Below are 18611 nucleotides of genomic sequence, written 5' to 3' on the forward strand. Positions count from 1 at the left end.
TTCCCTTTTTCTCTATTACTCTATTATATTTTTAACAGCTCTTGAAAAACACCTATTTTACCAAGATTTTGGTCATCTTTGCTTGAGGATATTACATTTTGTTTGTAAATGCTCCTATAAAGCACTTTGGATGTTGAACTAATTTTGAATTTACAAAATTTACAACTCCAATTATCTGAAATGGTCAGGACTGGACCCATTTCGGATTACTGAATTTTTCGTAGTAGCCCAGTAGCAACAGCAAATGACTTGTTACAATGTTTAAACAACAACAAGGGAAGGCTTTTTAAGCATTAAAATAATGTTTAATTCTCACCAAGATAAGATGGCCGCTGCCGAATCCCGACACTTCCGTTGATCACCAGGGAGGCTTCCTGGGTCAGTGGAACACTCACTAGCGAGTCAGCAGCCTCCTGCTTCTCTGTGGGCTCATTACAGCAGGGGCTTTTCCTCTTTCCACTCGTGGTTCTCGATGTTGGAGCCTGATACAGACCCAGTCTTCGCCTGTGCATAATCTCCCTCCCAACCGCTGCCACCGATCACTGACACCTCCCTCCCGAGGTCCCCACTCTTGCCCGTTCTTAATACGCAGGGACAAGGGATTCTTCCAACCACTTGTGGCTGGGAGACAGTGCCACACAGTTTGAGAGGGAGAGTTGGAGAGAAAAGTCAATAGGGGTAGGTAAAGAAGAAATGGAAAGAGAGAGGGGAGGAAAAAGTCTGTGTAAGTTGCTTCACATTCTGCTCCCTCACCACCTAATTCAATGAAAGTGATCATTTAAAAATCATATCTGAGCTCTACTGAAATGTGAAGTTCAACGTTTTTATTGGCATTCCAAAAGTGTTAATTGGGAGAAAATTAAAATCATAATTGCATTGTTAATTATTTATGCAGTTAATTAGTGCCTACTGCCAGCTGAAATAATAATGAATATGAGCTCCCATGTGTGTATGATTAATCACTTTTTGTGAGCACTTCATTTAAACTCTAATCTGAATCTGAGCCAAATATGGCTGATCCATTTAGATAAAACTGTTAAACATCAATCATTATCCCAATGGCTTGGCACACAACTAGTTTAACCTTCTGTGTTAGTACCTGAAGAGCAAATAAATAAATTATCATCAAAAAGCCTTTCTATCTAAAGCTGGCTGACAAGTTATTAATATGCTGTTGAACTAATTTTCATTGTATCAGCTATTCTACCTCCAAGTTGATCTTAAGGGTGCTATGATCACTGGGATACCTCGTGCGCTAATTCATCCTTCCTACACACTACCCTTTGATTGGCCAGGTTTGAGCCCACTCCATCCAGTCTTTTGATATCAACTAAAACTCTGTCCATTCCTTCAGCGAAGCTTACCTAATTTTCGTAGGTCCTCTGCTTTCCCTCCATAATGTTCTGAAATGTATGGTGTTGATCATTACACCCTCCTTTGTCACATGACTTCAGCAGTGTGTAGTTCCAATTTCTTGAATGAGTTTCTGTTTGCTTAGCTTATGAGGTGTGCAGCAAACTCTTGAGATAGTGTACTTCTATTTTCTTTGGCTTGGCTTCGCGGACGAAGATTTATGGAGGGGGTAAATGTCCACGTCAGCTGCAGGCTCGTTTGTGGCTGACAAGTCCGATGCGGGACAGGCAGACACGGTTGCAGCGGTTGCAGGGGAAAATTGGTTGGTTGGGGTTGGGTGTTGGGTTTTTCCTCCTTTGCCTTTTGTCAGTGAGGTGGGCTCTGCGGTCTTCTTCAAAGGAGGTTGCTGCCCGCCAAACTGTGAGGCGCCAAGATGCACGGTTTGAGGCGATATCAGCCCACTGGCGGTGGTCAATGTGGCAGGCACCGAGATTTCTTTAGGCAGTCCTTGTACCTTTTCTTTAGTGCACCTCTGTCACGGTGGCCAGTGGAGAGCTCGCCATATAACACGATCTTGGGAAGGCGATGGTCCTCCATTCTGGAGACGTGACCCACCCAGCGCAGCTGGATCTTCAGCAGCGTGGACTCGATGCTGTCGACCTCTGCCATCTCGAGTACTTCGACGTTAGGGATGAAAGCGCTCCAATGAATGTTGAGGATGGAGCGGAGACAACGCTGGTGGAAGCGTTCTAGGAGCCGTAGGTGATGCCGGTAGAGGACCCATGATTCGGAGCCGAACAGGAGTGTGGGTATGACAACGGCTCTGTATACGCTTATCTTTGTGAGGTTTTTCATTTGGTTGTTTTTCCAGACTCTTTTGTGTAGTCTTCCAAAGGCGCTATTTGCCTTGGCGAGTCTGTTGTCTATCTCGTTGCCGATCCTTGCATCAGATGAAATGGTGCAGCCGAGATAGGTAAACTGGTTGACCATTTTCAGTTTTGTGTGCCCGATGGAGATGTGGGGGGGCTGGTAGTCATGGTGGGGAACTGGCTGATGGAGGACCTCAGTTTTCTTCAGGCTGACTTCCAGGCTAAATATTTTGGCAGTTTCCGCAAAACAGGACGTCAAGCGCTGAAGAGCTGGCTCTGAATGGGCAACTAAAGTGGCATCGTCTGCAAAGAGTAGTTCACGGACAAGTTTCTCTTGTGTCTTGGTGTGAGCTTGCAAGCGCCTCAGATTGAAGAGACTGCCATCTGTGCGGTACCGGATGTAAACAGCGTCTTCATTGTTGAGGTCTTTCATGGCTTGGTTTAGCATCATGCTGAAGAAGATTGAAAAGAGGGTTGGTGCTAGAACACAGCCTTGCTTCACGCCATTGTTAATGGAGAAGGGTGTATCTGACCCGACTTTGTTGGTTTTTGTGCAGTTGGATAATCATGTTGAGGAACTTTGGGGGGCATCCGATGCGCTCTAGTATTTGCCAAAGCCCTTTCCTGCTCACGGTGTCGAAGGCTTTGGTGAGGTCAACAAAGGTGATGTAGAGTCCTTTGTTTTGTTCTCTGCACTTTTCTTGGAGCTGTTTGAGGGCAAAGACCATGTCAGTAGTTCCTCTGTTTGCGCGAAAGCCGCACTGTGATTCTGGGAGAATATTCTCGGCGACACTAGGTATTATTCTATTTAGGAGAATCCTAGCGAAGATTTTGCCTGCAATGGAGAGCAGCGTGATTCCCCTGTAGTTTGAGCAGTCTGATTTCTCGACTTTGTTTTTGTACAGGGTGATGATGGTGGCATCACGAAGGTCCTGAGGCAGTTTTCCTTGGTCCCAACAAAGCTTGAAAAACTTATGCAGTTTGACATGCAGAGTTTTGCCGCCAGCCTTCCAGACCTCTGGGGGGATTCCATCCATACCTGCTGCTTTGCCACTTTTCAGTTGTTCGATTGCCCTATATGTCTCATCCTGGGTGAGGACCTCATCCAGCTCTAGCCTTAGGGGCTGTTGAGGGAGCTGGAGCAGGGCGGAATCTTGGACTGAGCGGTTGGCACTGAAAAGAGATTTGAAGTGTTCTGACCATCGGTTGAGGATGGAGATCTTGTCGCTGAGGAGGACTTTGCCGTCTGAGCTGCGCAGCGGGCTTTGGACTTGGGGTGAGGGGCCGTACACCGCCTTTAGAGCCTCGTAGAAACCCCTGAAGTCGTCAATGTCCGCGCTGAGCTGGGTTCGCTTGGCGAGGCTAGTCCACCACTCATTTTGGATCTCCCGGAGTTTGCGCTGAAGATGGCTGCATGCGCGACGGAAGGCTTGTTTCTTCTCTGGACAGGACGGCTTTGTAAGGTGAGCCTGGTGGGCAGCTCGCTTCTTTGCCAGCAGCTCCTGGATTTCCTGGCTGTTTTCGTCGAACCAGTCCTTGTTTTTCCTGGAGGAGAAGCCCAGTACCTCTTCAGTTGGTTGCAGTATGGTAGTCTTCAACTGATACCAGAGGGTTTCAGGGGACGGGTCCGTGAGGCGGACTGCATCATCGAGCTTTGCTTTGAGGTTTGCCTAGAAGTTTCCTCTCGCTTCGTCTGACTGCAGGTTTCCAACATTGAACCTCTTTCTGGGGGCTTTACTGTTCCTGGGCTTTGGCTTGAAGTGAAGGTTGAGCTTGCAGCGAACCAGCCGGTGGTCAGTGTGGCAGATACAGTTTAATGTGGATAAATGTGAGGTTATCCACTTTGGTGGCAAGAATAGAATGGCAGATTACTATCTGAATGGTGTCAAGGTAGGAAAAGGGGAAGTACAACGAGATCTAGGTGTCCTTGTCCATCAGTCACTGAAAGTAAAAAAGCAGGTTCAGCAGGCAGTGAAGAAAGCTATAATATTTTGTTAAATATCATTGTATAACACCTGTAAATTACTGCAGGGATGACATTGTGTATTTCTGCAGCATGTGACACATCTCTCTGAAGCTTAAGTACACGACTTGTTAGGTCTGCTTTGTTCATGAATGAGTGAGACAAACACCAGACTGAGTCGAAATCAGGGTTCTTTGTTCTTTATTACCGGATTGTAACACTTGCAACTAACCATGTTAGTCGGAGAATGCATTCTGCCGTTATCAGCAAAATGGTGATTTTTTATACCCTTGGATACGTGCTTAGAACATCATCATATCATTACTTGTCCAATGACTAAAACTGTTGCTATCCTTTCCCTGCTAGCTTCCTGCCTCTCAATCCATCAATGTCTCTCTTATCTTGTAAGTACAAGGATGCATTCACATCTTGTTACAGCCCTGTACAGGGTAACTCCTTACACATTCCCATCTCATGATGTTTTACCTTACAGACTCAAACCAGGTATCGCCCATTCAGGCCTTCAAGCATGTTGCACCATTTAGTCCAATAACTGTTACTGACACATCTGCTCCCTGTTTTCCCACTTAATTCCATAAAGAATCATAGAAGTTTTTGGCCTGGAAGGGGTAATTTGTCCACACATATATATATATATATATATATATGCAATTAAAAAAACTTTGCAAACTAATTCCACTTAGCCTTTTACATATGGAAACACTGACATTCAAATACTTTGGAGTAGAGAATTCCAGACATTTGTAGTCAAACAGCTGATCACTTATCCTAATTCCGAGTTTAACTTTATTGGTTGCAATTTTGGAAATGAAAGGGAAAAAAAAGTAGGAATTAATGGGTCCCTGTCAGACAGGAAACAAAGAGTAGGGATTAACAGGTCCTTTTCAGAATGGCAGGCAGTGACCAGTGAGGTACCACAAGGCTCGGTACTGAGACTGCAGCTATTTACAATATACATTAATAATTTAGATGAAGGGATTAAAAGTAACATTAGCAAATTTGCAGATGACACAAATCTGGGAGGCAGTGTGAAATGTAAGGTGTCTTGGATCGATTGGGTGAGTGGGCAGATACAGTTTAATGTGGATAAATGTGAGGTTATCCACTTTGGTGGCAAGAATAGAATGGCAGATTACTATCTGAATGGTGTCAAGGTAGGAAAAGGGGAAGTACAATGAGATCTAGGTGTCCTTGTCCATCAGTCACTGAAAGTAAAAAAGCAGGTTCAGCAGGCAGTGAAGAAAGCTAATAGCATGTTGACCTTTCTAACAAGGGGTGTAGGGTTTAGGAGCAAAAAGATCCTTCTGCAGTTGTACAGGGCCTTGGTGAGACCATACCTGGAGTATTGTGTGCAGTTTTGATCTCCAAGTTTGAGGGAGGACATTCTTGTATTGAGGGAGTGTAGCGTAGGTTCACGAGGTTAATTCCCGGGATGGCGGGACTCTCATATGTTGAAAGATTGGAGCAACTGGGCTTGTAGACACTAGAGTTTAGAAGGATGAGAGGGGATCTGAATGAAACGTATAAGATTATTAAGGGAATGGACACGCTAGAGGCAGAGGGACGTCTAGAACTAGAGGCCATAGTTTAAGTATAAGGGGTAGGCCATTTAAAACGGAGTTGAGGAAAAAATTTTTCACCCAGAGAGTTGTGGATCTGTGGAATGCTCTGCCTCAGAAGGCAATGGAGGCCAATTCTCTGAAAGAGTCAGAGCTGTTCAAGAGAGCAGAGTCAAGGGATATGGGGAGAAGGCAGGAATGGGGTACTGATTGTGGATGATCAGCCACGATCACAGTGAATGGCTGTGCTGGCTCAAAGGGCTGCATGGCCTATTCCTGCTCTTATTGTCTATTGTAAAGGTTGGGAACAAATTAAAACTAATTATAGGTATGAATCACTTGCATGCTTTTACCCTCTGCGAGAAACATAGTCTTTTTTTTAAAAAGTCAGAATCCAACTGAAAATCTTCTTTCATTTATGCCTGATACTTAAAGCCAATTATGTCAAAGCATGTTGATCCATTAAAAAGCACATAATACTCACTTGAATGAGACCCATTTCACTTTTAGAGAGATTGGAAGGGAGAAGTCATGATTTTCCCATTGTGCATTGTGACTTGCAAGCATTTCGAGTGAAGGATGAATTTGATGAGCTAAATTATTGTCTATCATTATAACTTAGTCTTTCCAAGGATCTGAAAATTATACAGTTTGTTCTCCCTTCTATCGACACAATAGCTTTCAAAACAGAAAACTTGCTGACAGCAGATCAGTACTGATTAACCTCTTCTGTTTTTAACCTTGGTTCCACTCTCTCCTGTAGATTTTGACCTTCTCTTTTTAACCAGAAATTTACAGTACATTTTGATTGAAGTGACTTGTCTGCTACATTAACACATGGAAACCCTTTAGAAAGGAATAATGCTGCTGTTAAAATGACTGAATAATTTCACATACTGTATATGGCAACATAAGGGATGATCCTTGAAAATTAAAAATTTCACCTTAAAATTGGGTAATCCTATACACCAGGTCTAAAATTCTTACTTTGACGGCCAAGTCTCGACTCAGCTGCCATCTTCCCTCTGGTTTGACGCAATCTTGCGCATGTCCTGTTAGTTATCAGCCAAGTCTAAGAACTCCCCATGGGGTCCATCCACCAATCCAATTGCCGTTGGTTCTGAACAGGCTTTAAATGACCTGTTACAGGAGCCGATAGAAGTTTATTTTAAAACATGCAAATAAAATTAAAACCTTTACATGGTCATTGGTTATTAAAATATTGTGATTTGCTTTTAACTCCATTCACTGGTCAGCTGTAAGAGCCAGATTTTGGAGTCATCTTATACAAAGGGTATTGCTCAAAACCTACATTTTAGGTGGAAATTCCAGGTGTCCTATGCATTAGTCGTCCTTTATGCCAGCATATACGGTAAATGTTTTAAAATTAATGTTACGTATTGTTACTTACAAATGAATTTGTATAATTCTATACAAATTCTTACAATCTTCTTACATAATAGTTAGCGTCGATTTCAAAAAGTGGAGCATACATATGCAGAGGTTGTAATAAATGATATTGCACAGTACATGTGAATATTTTCCTTCACAAATGTAGCCTTATGTGTACATTTTTATAATTTCGTGGAAAGACTGTGCAACAAGTTGAAGTACATTCTTTAGTGCCACCATAATAATGAGATTTGGCAACTCTTTACCTTGCAATACACAGAAGTGCTGGGAAACCCCAGCAGGTCACTCAGCATCCATAGGAAAAGGCAATCATCGTTTCTGCCCTGAGCCTACGTCAGGAATCTGGAAAAACAGACCTCAACTTCTGCAGATTTTAAAAAATTCGATTTTTTAACCTTTTTTATTTTAAATTTCAAATTAAATGATTTGAAAGAGTAGCTTGAAGTGGATGCAGCTGATTGCAGTGGGATTATAAAGAAATAAAAATAAAATTTAAGATTCAATGCCAACTGCAGGATTTCTACAAATAGACATTATTTTGGGCTGAGATCCAGCATCAGGACTTGTACATGGTCTAAACCAGGATTGTCAAGCTTCCCTTTGCCTCCACAGATGCTGCTTGATACGCTGAGTTCCTCCTGCAGTTTGTTTTTTCTTACTTTGGGTTCCTGAACCTTCAGTCTCTTCTGTCTCAATTTCTGCATTACCACTGCTGAGGCCAGTTTCCTCAGCTCAGCCTGAAGGTTAAACATAATTATCTGATTATCCTAGCACTTTGTCATTCAGACATGTTTATGATTTTAAACAAAAAAAAAGAAAAATACTGTTTAATTTTATTGTTTACCAGATAAGAATCATGCACAGGGATGATGAACTGGATTTTATGGATTGAATATTAATTATTTTATTCGGAGATCAGTTGCCATGAACATTGGCACTAGGACATAAATATGCTGTGACCACTTTACCTAAGCAGTTTCCATAGTATTTACACTGAAAATATTAAAAATAAGGATAGAATACACCTTCCCCCTGCAGATCATAATTTTATTACTTTACCTTTTAACCTCCTTCATCTAAAAACTTCATTTAGTTTTTAATACATTGTGTAATATTGCAGGAATTGTGCATTGAGTGCCTCTTGGCTATTGCTTCTCATCCTTGTCAAGAGTTTAAATACTATTTTTCTCACTTTATTCTGGAGAAATATTCAAATTTCAGCCATAAGGTGTGCATGAAATTTAGTTTCTCCTCACTTGAAGATAGATTTACAATGACATTGACAAAGCTGGGTGGCAGTGTGAAATAGGAGAAGGATGTTAGAATGCAGGGTGACTTGGACAGGTTGGGTGAGTGGGAGGATGCATGGCAGATGCAGTTTAATGTGGATAAAAGTGAGGTTAACCACTCTGGTAGCAAGAAAAGGAAGGCAGATTACTATCTGAAAGGTGTCAAGTTAGGAAAAGGGGAAGTACAATGGGATCGAGGAGTCCTTGTTCAACAGTCACTGAAAGTAAGCATGCAGGATCAGCAGGCAGTGAAGAAAGCATGTTGGCCTTCATAACAAGGGGAGTTGAATATAGGAGCAAAAAGATCCTTCTGCAGTTGTACAGGGCCCTGGAGAGACCATACCTGGAGTATAGTGTGCAGTTTTGGTCTCCAAGTTTGAGGAAGGACATTCTTGCTATTGAGAGAGGGCAGCATAGGTTCACGAGGTTAATTCCCGAGATGGCAGGACTGTCATATGTTGAAAGATTGGAGCGACTGGGCTTGTAGACACTGGAATTTAGAAGGATGAGAGGGGATCTGAATGAAACATATAAGATTATTAAGGGATTGGACACGCTAGAGGCAGGAAGCATGGTCCCGATGTTGGGGGGAGTCTAGAACCAGAGACCACAGTTTAAGAATAAGGGGTAGGCCATTGAGACCAGAGTTAAGAAAAAACATTTTCACCCAGAGAGTTGTGGATCTGTGGAATGCTCGGCCTCAGAAGACAGTGGAGACCAATTGTCTGGATGCTTTCAAGAAAGAGAGAGAAATATAGCAGATTCAAGGGATAAGGGGAGATGGGAGGAATGGGGTACTGATTGTGGATGATCAGCCACGATCACAGTGAATGGCAGAGCTGGCTCAAAGGGCCAAATGGCCTATTGTCTATAAATGCTCATTGATTTTGAACGTTTTGCTTAATTGGAGCAATTAAATGTTGTGGATTCAAGGGATGTAAGCATACTCAAATTTAACATCAGAATAATGCTGCAAAAATATCTACAGATGCTGGAACTGAACTCGAGAAAATGCTGAAAGCAAGCAAATCAAGCAGGAACTGTGGAGAATTGATATTTTCAACTCATATGGCCTTTGATCAGAACTGAAAATTCTGTACAATTTAGTTATTCCAATGGTGTCTTTTTATATTAAATTCTGTACGTGTTCTGTTTCCATCTGAATGATGGTTCTATTTAGAATAGTATATTTATTAATATACATAAAACAAAACTTATTGTGAGCAACATCCTCAAAGAAGATAATTGGCTAATCACAACATTTTTTAAAATAAACCAAAGGATATACATAGGATAACAGGCAAGACATAGTGCACGCCAGCGTTTGCTAGGATCTGGACTGATACCAACTGACAAGCCGTACTTGGCTTATCTCAAGATGAAATAAAACCAGCCACAGGACGCCTGCACTGCACCAAAGCATGTGCATGTGGCCAATTTTTCTCTGGTTTCCCAGCTTTCAGACTGTTTCAAGAAATAGTTGTTGAAACAGTATCTTGATTGAAATGCTCTTTTGCTGGAAGGATTGCTTCGTCTAGATTTACACTTAATAGGAGCAAACATTTTCTTCTTTGGGAATGTAGGAGTTGCTGGTAAGGCCAGTATTTCTTGCCCATCACTAATTACTCAGTGAAAAGACCATGATGAGACACCACCTTGACCAAGAGCAGTTCTTCTGGTGAAGATACCTCCATGCAAATATTGGGTAGGAAGTTTCAGAAATTAGGCCCAGTAACAAGATTTTTTTTTTTGGAGGAGAATGTGCAGGTGGTGGTCCTCTGTTCCTCCTGCACTGGGTCTCCTTGGTGGTAGGGTGACCCTCAAGGATATTAATAGTTGGGGACTCGGTATTATCACTGAATATTAAGAGTGTGTTGTCAGGCTTGGAGTTGTCCTTCCTTTGCACTTAACACTTGTCTAGTTCTTGATGCATCCATGCATGCATCTGCTGATGAGTTGTAAAGGAAATTGAATGTTGTTCATTCATCAGCAAACATACCCACGTTTGACTTTATAATGAAGGGACGAAGTTGCTGAAGATGCTTCAGGTTTTGAGGAAAGTGACATCGTGGGTTTGTATAATTGACCTCCACACCATCTTGCGATGTATGAAGTGTGACCACAACCATTAGAATGCTTTCTCCTTCATACACCAGTCATGTTTAAATGATAAATTATTTGTTGTTCTAAAAATTATTAATACATGATTGACTTTTCCAAGAATTACAATTGCCTTTGGGATTGCTGGGTATAAGCAAACTCATTGGTAAAATATTTGAAATATATAGTGACAATCGATTTTGGGTTCAGTAGATTATATTAATTAATTTTTAAGACTGGTTAAAGTGTGGGGAATAAAAATATCAAAAATTAGATTGGATTGAATTTTACTGCCCTTGGTTATCCACCACTGTTCAGTTCATTCGTTTAAGTGCAGTGTAAAGTGCTGATCGTGTGACATCATTCCAAGAACAGAGGGAAATGACGGTGTTTTAGACTTTGAAATGAATTTACTGGTAATTATCTGGAGAGTGCAATAATTTAGTGACAGTTTTATTGAGCAATCTATTTGAAAATTTCACCATTATCTTGCTCTTTGTTTTTATTAAAAAAAAACAATGATAAATTCAAGTGAACTTATGAGGCTGCTGGCACAGGATACCATCTTGGTTGAGAACAAACTAAAGAGATCCAGCAATGAGTGTGAAAACCAGAGGTGTACGAACCAGTGATCAGAGATGGAGAGAATGAGAAAATATAAGTTCTGGGAATCACTATCTCAGAGTATCTTTCCTGGACTCAACACACTAATGACATTGTGAACAAAACATGTCAGCACCTCTACTTCCTCAGTGGTTTGCAAAGATTTGGGATGACATCGAAAACACTGGCAAATTTCCGCAGATGTGTGATGGAAAGTGTGCTGACCGTCTGTGTTATGGTCTGGTAAAGGGACATCAATACCCCTCCAAAGGGTGGTGGACACTGCCCAAGACATCACAGGCAAAACCCTTGCCACCATTGAGAACATCTACAGGAACACTGCCATTGGAGAACAGTAGCAATCATCAAAGATCCATGCCACTCTGCACATGCTCTATTCTTGCTGCTACCATTAGGAAAGAGGTATAGGTGCCATAAGACTTGTACTACAAGGTTCAGGAACAGCTGGTGCCCCTCCACCATCAGGCTCCTCAACAACAAACTCAATCAAGGGCTTTTACTTTTGCACTCTTTGTATTGCACAGTCAGTTTGTTTATATTTCTTTATTTGTTTACATCTGTATGTTGAGTTAAGGTTGTTTGCACTGCCAATAAGTAGTAATTCTGTCTTGTGCAGAAAAAGCATATCAGGATTGAAATGTGATGTCATGTATGTACTCTGCCAATAAATTTGAACTTTGAGGTACAGGTTTCCTCCGCTATCTGAAAGTAGAGTGTTCCTATAAAATATTTCATAAGCCAAAATGGTGTAGAGCACACATGTCAAACTCTGGCCCGCGGGCCAATTATATTTGGCCCGCAAGATCATTTCAAAAATGTATTAGAGGTGGCCCACCCTGCAGCGAGAGCCGATGCTGTTTTTTGGTAATGTCACCCCCACCATCTTCCCCCTTCATTGCACATCCTTCCCCAGTGTAACACCAGAAATTGTAACACAAGAAGTCTGTCGATGTCATCAGCCGGCAAGCCAGTTGGAAGGCTCCCCGCACAACCAGTCACTTCTCCCACCTGTCGAACGGTGCGGCGGATTGGCGAGCACCTGTGATTTCCTGTCGGCGCGACGGACATGGCAGGCTGCGCACAGCCCCTGGGCAGCGCGAGCCCCGCGCGACTGGCACCGGACGGCCCTTCCACAGCGTGAGCGCACTTCTTCCGGTCGCCACAGCCTTCAGCGCTTGCACACACGCGGACCCCAGGGACGGCTGGTTCGGCCCTGCACGTGAAGAGAGAGATGGTGGCTGTCCACAAAGGCTGATCGACAGCGCGCTGGGCCTGAGTGGGTGGGTAAGCAGGGGTGGGCAGAGGGTGCAGGTGAGGAGTAATGGGCAGGGGAAGTTATGGTGGTGCAAGGGGCAATTAGATGGAGGGATGAGTAGAAGGAGGGGTGGATAGGGAAGAGGTAAAAGGGGAGGGGCAGGGCGAGTAGGGGAGGGGTGATTAGAGGGTGAGAGACGGGTAGAGGGAGGAACAGGTTGAGGGGAGAGGCAGTAGAGGGGCGTGTATAGGATGGGGTGGGTAGAGGCAGAGCGAGTGGAGTGAGGGGTGAGTAGAGGTTGGGTAAAGGACTGGTCAGGTAGAGGGGTGGTGGGTCGAGGGTGAATAAAGACCTAGAGCCTGAGGAGTGAGCAGGAAATGCTGAGTCCTGATGCAGGCCAAAATGGACACAGCCTGTGAATGCTGACAACATCTCCACAGGGACCAAATATGTTTCCCTCAGGTCAAGCAAAGGGTGAACTTGAGCTACCTACTCTTGACCTGTAACATTATCCTCCTAAAGTTATATCCTAAAGTTTAACATTACATATGTTGAAAGAAGAGAAAACATGCAGATGTTGTTGAAAATTTTCAATAAATATTTAGTTCGGCCCTCAACTTAGTCCAAGTTTTTAATTTTGGCCCTCCGTGAATTTGAGTTTGATACCCCTGGTGTAGAGCAAAGAAGGAATTGCCATTAATTTATATTGGAAAATTTTTTGAGTGTTTTCAGTCCCAAAATATGTAACATTTGTTTAAATTAAAATTTTTAAATTTAGACATATTGCACAGTAACAGGCCATTTCAGCCCATGAGTCAGTGTCACAAAATTTACACCTAATTAACCTATACCCCTAGTACATTTCAAAGAGTGAGAGGAAACTGAAGCCCCTGGGGAAATCCCATGCAGAAACTGGGAGAATGTACAAACTCTTTACAGACAGCGCAGGATTCAAACCCTGGTTCTGATCGCTGGCACTGTGAAGGCATTGTGCCAACTGCTACGCCAACTGTGTGCCCTAACCTACCAAATAATACCTAAAACAACACAAACATATAGTAAAAGCACAGTCTATATAAAGTAGAAATAATGTATGTATAGTGGAGGTTCACTTAACAGCATCAGGAAGACAGCGAGCCTCTGTAACAGCTCTCCGCAAAACAAACGCTGAACACTATTTTCGCTTTCTACCTTTTTCCGTAAAAATGAAAATCCTAACCAATTTCTTTCGGTCAGCGAAAACAGATACTAATGTAGATCTTCCATAAAAGCAAAGTGGCATAAAGCAAACTTTTGAAAAGCAAGGGTATACATGTATTTTTCTATAGTGAACCTTTATGTTGGAGAAACAAAGGAAAAGAATTGTAATGGTTGTTTCCAGTTAAGCCAGCATTTAACACTTAATTGCCCTTGAGAGCCGGTAGCTTTTCTAAATCGCCACTGTTAGAGTTCTTGAATTTTGACTTAATGATATTGAAGAGCTGGCAATTACGTATTTCAAATTGGAATGGTGTATAAATGGAAAGTTGGATTGGTGAGCCCCCAAATCCCTAGGCAACCCTGTGAAGAGAACCTTTAGGAGGGTGAATCCTTGGAAAGTGCCCAGCCCAGACAGCAGACCTGGTTGCATCCCTAAAACTTGTGTGAACCAAATGGCTGTAGTTTTTGCAGACATTTTTTCAACCCCTTGCTCCTATGGTCTGAGGTTTGCACCTACTTCAAAAGGATAGCCATTATTCCAGTGCCTGACTCGATGACTATCTACTGTAATGAAGTCCTTTCAGAGGTTGGTTATCAAAACAATTCAACTCTTGTCTTAGGAAGGACCTATTTCAATTCTCCTTTTGCCACAACAGATGCCATCTTGTTGGCCCTCCACTCTGTATTGGCTCACCTGGACACAGAACAACTACGTCAGGCTGTTGTCAATGGACTCCAGCTCAGCATCCCAGCAAAACATGATCAAACTAAGAGATCCTTGACTTCCTTATTGGCAGACCAGCTATGCGTCTCAGTATCAATAAGGAATGTCAAAAAGCTGAGCTGAGGAAAGGGTTGTTGAAGCTTCTGATACTATGAGGGAGCAGAAGATTTGGTTGCACGGATGGGATGAACAAAAGTTCGAGGTGTGGATGAAGGAAGTTAAGAGCAGAATTAATATTTTGTATTCTAACACCAGGACTGCTGTGCATAATGATGAGCTAATTCTTATTCTAAGCAACATATTAATTATCTGTTTAAATTTAATTTGCTAAGTTTAACCACAAAGATCCACATTGGTGTTGGAGCAAGGTTTATTCATGGTGACTCTTAATTTTTTAAATTTCTGCAGCCTCTTTTACCGCATTAAATCATCTCCTCTAATTAATGGCCAATATGAATAATGTTGGGATCACTATCTTCAGTAATGTGTTATTCAATTAAGTAATATTGTAGCAGTAAACTTCTGAAATATTTGCACAAAGATCCTGTTCAAACAGTGATAATATGACAGAGCAATGAGATTGTAGATTCTGACCAGCTTGGAATGAAGAGAACATTTAAGGCAGTAAGGATATGGGTCTGTCATGTACTCTATCAGTCAGTTGATGGAAGCTATATATAATGAAATAGGATATTAAAACCAGTAAAATGTTTTTTGTTTAAATATGAATTTATTCCTAGTGACAGTCTGATAGGTGGTGGATGTCGCCAGTACATCACAGGTAAAACTCTCTCCACCATCGAGAAAATCTATGTGGAGCACTGCCTTTGGAGAGCAGCAGCAATCATTCAGGATCCTCATCACCCAGCATGTGCTCTGTTCTTATTGCTGACATCAGGAAAGAGGTATAAGGGCCACCAATTGTACCACCAGCTTCAGGAACAGTTCCGACCCGTTCAACAACATTCGGTCAGAGACTCATTAGGACCCCTTCTCTGTGCATTTTTTTTATTACTGAATATTTTTTCTGTATTGCACAGTCAGTTGGTTTATATTTCTTTCTTTGTTTACATTTTGTTTTGTACACATATGTTTTTCTTGAATACAGTTTACACTGCCGATAACTGCCTGGTCTGCAGGAAAAGAATCTCAGGGTTGTATGTACTCTTGACAATAAATCTAAATTTTGAACTTGCTTGATATGTTGCAACCAGGAGGGGCAGTTAACCAAAATGATAGCTCAAAATGTAATGTGCAGCCTATCCCTTTAAATGAAGGCAGAAAATTAATTAAATTGGGGAAAAAATCCTGAAAAGCAAAGAATGTCAATGTTAAATAATGTATTCCTATTATTTTGGGGTCACTGTCTTCCGAGGTCTAATTTGTTAAATTCCAGGAAACCTGTAATACAAGTGACGTCCAAAATTATTTGACAATTCTGAACTCTTGTGTGAAGGTATCTATACTTGAATAACATTGAAATAGGCAATAGCTGCACATATTTAACTCCAAAAAAATTCTTCCTCTTTCTTAAATTGTGTTAAATTGATAGCTAAAGAATGCAAAATGATTTTCTTTATATATGCGCATTTATATAAATGAGAATGTTTTTGTAAAGAAAAATGTAAAGCTTTTGAGTTTAAAAAAAATGTGAAATGCATTTGTATTATTTAGTAATTGATAAAAATGCCTTGCCACATCTTGCTGGGAAACTGGTGTAATTTTACCCCTTGGGTATAGATTAAAACTGGGGTGATTAGTGCACTCAGCTCATCATTTCCTGCCTCACTTAGTTCTGATTTGTAATGGTGTGGTCTCCTGAATGTTGCCAATTTCCCCCCTTTGCAAAAGACTAGCTACTTGTGGACTTTCCATTTTAAATTTTAAATTTAGACATACAGCATGCTAACAGGCATTTTTCGCTCAATTTACACCCAATTAACCTACACCCCTCCTGTACGTTTTGAACGAAGGGAGGAAACTGGACACCCCCAGTTTTATTTTCTTATTTTTGGAATAATATGATTGTGAGTACACTTTAGAATTATTTTTAAAAAGTACTTTTTAATTTAATGCAATGAGGAGTGAGACAGTTTAATCCTTTTACTGGCTATCTCCCCTCTCCGTGATCGGTCTTATATATTCATGCAAGTAAAGTTGTTAACTTTAAACATCAACCTGCAAGTTTCTGCAGTAGGCTGTTTTTTATGCTTCAGATTCCAGCAGTCTCTTGTGTCTCTGGTTGAATTTAATTTCTGCTGCTATTAAAGTACAATCTCAAGATAATTTGATCTTTATCTGAATCCATATGCTAATATTTTTTTCTCATTCAGCCCATTGAGAGGGAGAAGAACTTCCAGACTGATAAAGATGGCAGTCAGATTTTCAAAGGACATCGGTAATAAACTGTTTATTAACTACATTTATTTAAATAAGGATCTCAGCGTGCTTTTGAAAGATACTGTAAGAAAGCTGTTGTGAAGATTCATGGTTAATTAAAGAAAATTTTAGCCAGTTTCACTTTAGACAAGATAGAATAAAAAATTTTCTAATAGATTCTCCCCCCTCCCCCATTGCTTCTTGTAAATTCATATAAATTTGATTAGTATCCTCTGCCATTAATTGCATTTCTAATTAAATTACATATTTTACTTAAAGGAATCATTTGTTGTCCATTACCAAGGCTTTACTGAGTTTTTATGTGAAGCATAAATTATTTTGGATGGTAATGAACCAGAATTGTTTTTAAGAAAAGTTCTTTGTTACTTTTCTATTCCCTATCCTCCTGTAATCCCATACACCCTGACTTGGGTATAAAGCTGCAATTAGAATTTTGGTAAGATTAAAATGACAGTAAACCCCCCCCCCTCCCCCCCCACCGGTATCTGGAATTCAATCAACCAGCAAAGAAATCAAGGAAATTAAATTAAAAAAAAAGGAATAAAACATGTTTAAAATTTTAAAACTAAATGGTTCTGAAGTAATGCATAAGCCTTTGGAGAAGATGGGAGCAAATATTCAGCCAGTGGAGTGCCTTGGACGTGCTTTGCTTTTTGCAGCTATTTGAATAAAGTAAATGTGAAACAGCAATGGCGTCATCCAGAATGAAGAGCTGGTTGATGCCTCTCACCATTGGGGTGATTCTCTTAAAATGTCTCCTTATCCCTGCTTACCCCAGTCAGAGGCTTTATCTGCAAACTTGGCGGGGGGGGGGGTAATTATCTTTCGGGCGGTTCTGTGGAGGGGAGGAACCTGCAGATGCAGTGACAGTTAAATGTTTTCAAAGAATGTGACTGAAAATAAAGTGCTTTAAGATTTATATATTCATGCAAGTGAAGTTTGTTTAGTGTAAGTACAGTAAAGTAGTTTTATCTTTTATGGTCTTTATTCTTAATCCAGATGTATTAGGTATTGTAAGTCTCAAGCAACCAGAAAATACACTTATCCTGCATCTACCAATCTCCAGAGGTGCTGGATACCAGGGGTTTTTACTGTACTAGTACTGCTTATTAATTTCATTTGAGCCACATGAATGTATCACATTGAAATCTAGGAGTGAATGAAAACAAAGCCCATAGATATCCACATGGACCATGTTTTCATACCATTCCCATGACTGCATGATCTGGTCAACAGAACCTTGTCGAAATACATAGATTATTGCAAAGGGAAGTGTGGATAAGGTGAAAATTTTGAATGAAAAATTAATTTTTATTCTGATATTGTATATCATGATGGCCAGACTATATTTTTGGTTTTTAAGAGCTAAGCAATAAGTACATTTTATATTCTAAATGTTTTTGTGTTAATGCCCCTTGAAGTATAATGATCAGATTCTTCTTTATTAATGCTGTCTATCGTAAATATCTGCACTCATTTCTCCAACTGCTGCTGAAATAATCTAGAACAAAAATTCCCTTTGTGAAAATGACATTTTATCCTCAGTGTTTGTGCTTGCAGCTATTCAGGCCTTTGACCAATGTTACGAGCCCAGAGGATTCCAAAAACCAGCGGCAACAAAAATTCATCAAGACATTGGTTACTTAAACAAAAATTACTCTCAATTTTCTTCAAACATAATAATATCAATATTTAACTTATTACCATTAACATAACTTAACTCCCTACTAATTCTATGCGCATGTGTATGTAACATGTATCTGATCGGGAAAGTTCTTTGTACCACTGTCTGATTTTCACTTCTCCAAGTTCACTGGTATTAGGCAATTTTCAAACGGTGT

The 18611-nt window shown here is 40.9% G+C and overlaps 1 protein-coding gene across 2 annotated transcripts in view; it reads left to right on the plus strand.

Moving 5' to 3' along the window:
- wdr18 (WD repeat domain 18) overlaps positions 1-18611 on the plus strand; it is a 209788-nt gene that overhangs the window by 155606 nt on the left and 35571 nt on the right. For both annotated transcript variants that reach the window (XM_069928005.1, XM_069928004.1), the window contains one exon: positions 16704-16768. In XM_069928005.1, coding sequence (XP_069784106.1) covers positions 16704-16768 — 65 coding nt within the window. The remainder of the gene's footprint in view (positions 1-16703; positions 16769-18611) is intronic.

The sequence above is a fragment of the Narcine bancroftii genome, chromosome 3 (genome assembly GCF_036971445.1).
Source record: "Narcine bancroftii isolate sNarBan1 chromosome 3, sNarBan1.hap1, whole genome shotgun sequence".
NCBI classification, from domain to species: domain Eukaryota; kingdom Metazoa; phylum Chordata; class Chondrichthyes; order Torpediniformes; family Narcinidae; genus Narcine; species Narcine bancroftii.